The sequence below is a fragment of the Opisthorchis viverrini genome, assembly GCF_000715545.1.
Source record: "Opisthorchis viverrini unplaced genomic scaffold opera_v5_72, whole genome shotgun sequence".
Lineage (NCBI taxonomy): Eukaryota > Metazoa > Platyhelminthes > Trematoda > Opisthorchiida > Opisthorchiidae > Opisthorchis > Opisthorchis viverrini.
This window is the reverse complement of record NW_008751728.1, coordinates 1,614,215-1,616,135: the sequence shown is the minus strand read 5'-3', so window position 1 is coordinate 1,616,135 and position 1,921 is coordinate 1,614,215. Positions and strand designations below refer to the sequence as shown.

Here is a 1,921-nt window from a genome sequence, read left to right as displayed (position 1 = left end):
TGGAGGGCGCCTGCTGCATTTGTAGTACACCCATTCGTAACGCAAAATAGTGTTGGTGCTTCGATTACTGGATGAACGCACAAATATCACAAAGTTATCTTTCATGTATTCATTTAAGGTCTTTTCAAATGCCGTGAAGGATGAAAAAGATACACCCACAAATTTCTCAAAGAAAGCCACTTCCGAAGCCATAGCAGACGAGGTTCAATGCCAAATGTGCACCAATAATTTTCAGAAGAGATCGATTAAAACAAATCGCTAAAAAATGACGGCAGATGAGGGGGGTTTTCAGTCTACGCATATATGCAAAGAAGTGCAACATTTTGACGTTAGTTTTTATTTCGCAAGCGGGGGCTTTGCAGAAAAATGCATTGTGCCTCTAGTCGCTGGTGGCGACAGCCTTGTTGATTTGGAGTGCGCGGGTGCCATCGCCCTCATCTTTGAAGATCAAAGCGAGGCACGAGCCCTGTTGAGTAAACTGACCACCATCATTCCATCTTTTGGCATGCGCCTCGCACCTTCAAAGTGCAAAGTCATGCTTCAGAAAGTACCGTCTGCGAACGTATCCCTTAAAATTCAAGGAGAATCACTGGAGATTGTGGAAAATTTTCCATGCCCCGGCAGTTGTATAAGCTCCGACGCAAGCGTGTCTGATGTAGTCAGTGCAAGATGTTCAAAGACTCGAGTCACGTTCGCTAAGTTGCATCATTTGTAGCGTCAAAAAGGCATCTCACTGGATCTTAAGGGTCGTGTTTACCAGGCTATAGTAAGGGCTGTGTTACAGTATGGGTGCGAGCCATGGCCTCTGAAGGCAGATGATATGGGGTGCCTCCAAGTTTTAGACCTCCGGAGCGTGGCTGGTTATATAATAATAATGATAATAATATTTATTCCCAACTAGTGGCTAGCATATCATCAGGCATGGTCATACTGTTACAGTCAGAATAAGGGCATGGCTGATGGAGGTTTTGATTATTGGGATTTCCCTGGAAAAGGGACGGTGAGGTGAACAGTGGACTCTAACGAAGTAGACTTCATCAAACCTGAGATGGCATGGGTATGGATCCAAAATTACGATAGCTCTCTAACGTCCATGGGGAACAAAGCAGATGACACAAGATCTGATCGTTAGGATTTAAAAGTTGCGGGCAAAAACAATACGAGTTGGGGCACAACAAAAAGCTTCCTGCCTGGAACGTGACAAGAAACTTCAAACTTCAGGAAGTGTGGAGTCAGAATAATGGATCTTGAGAGGCAGCGGAACTGCCATGACATGGCCGGCCAATTTGAACTAAAGCCCAAGGCCGTCACCAGGGCTTCGTGGCCTTGGGCTTTAGGGCATATGTCCACGGAAAGCGTAAAGGGGGATGGTGAAGTGGGGTGATATGCAGTACGGACAAATGATGGTAGAAGACTCAAAATCACAGTGTGCAGTGAAACTTGAGCGAAACTTGGGAGAACGAATTCACGCAAAATGACCTGGGTAGGGGTACGAATAAAAGTCACCGAGATCTTACCATCCGAGAGAGGGTTCAGTAGATTGCGATGAACGTCTCCCGGTATTGGCCTGTGACAAATGAAGACTGTGGTTCCCGGTAAGGAAAGGAGTAAGCGAGAGGGCGCGGTCAAAGTAGGAAATGAAAAAATGCGAATGTGCTATCAAACTGGGTATCACAGTACCATACCAACACCGTACTGAAATACGGATCCACGGATTGACACACAGGATCGGAGCTTTTGCCCTAGATTCCGGGGCGCTTTTGTTCTTGTCGGTCAGTGACTGTCGTTTACCTGAAAAGCACAAGTGGAAAAAGGGTGTAGCACTGCTCTTTATGTTCTCAGCGCGGGGCAGCATGCTTCCCAGCGCGAGGATTCGCATAAATAAATGTTTAATAATGCTTTAAACTGGGTTCTAGAAGGA

The 1,921-nt window shown here is 46.0% G+C and overlaps 1 protein-coding gene across 1 annotated transcript in view; it reads left to right on the top strand.

The window, feature by feature from the left end:
* T265_04407 (hypothetical protein) overlaps positions 1-262 on the top strand; it is a gene marked incomplete at both ends in the record, with an annotated part of 9,167 nt that extends 8,905 nt beyond the window's left edge. Inside the window, one exon of the mRNA XM_009169146.1 lies at positions 119-262. Coding sequence (XP_009167410.1) covers positions 119-262 — 144 coding nt within the window. The remainder of the gene's footprint in view (positions 1-118) is intronic.
* Positions 263-1,921: the final 1,659 nt, after the last annotated feature.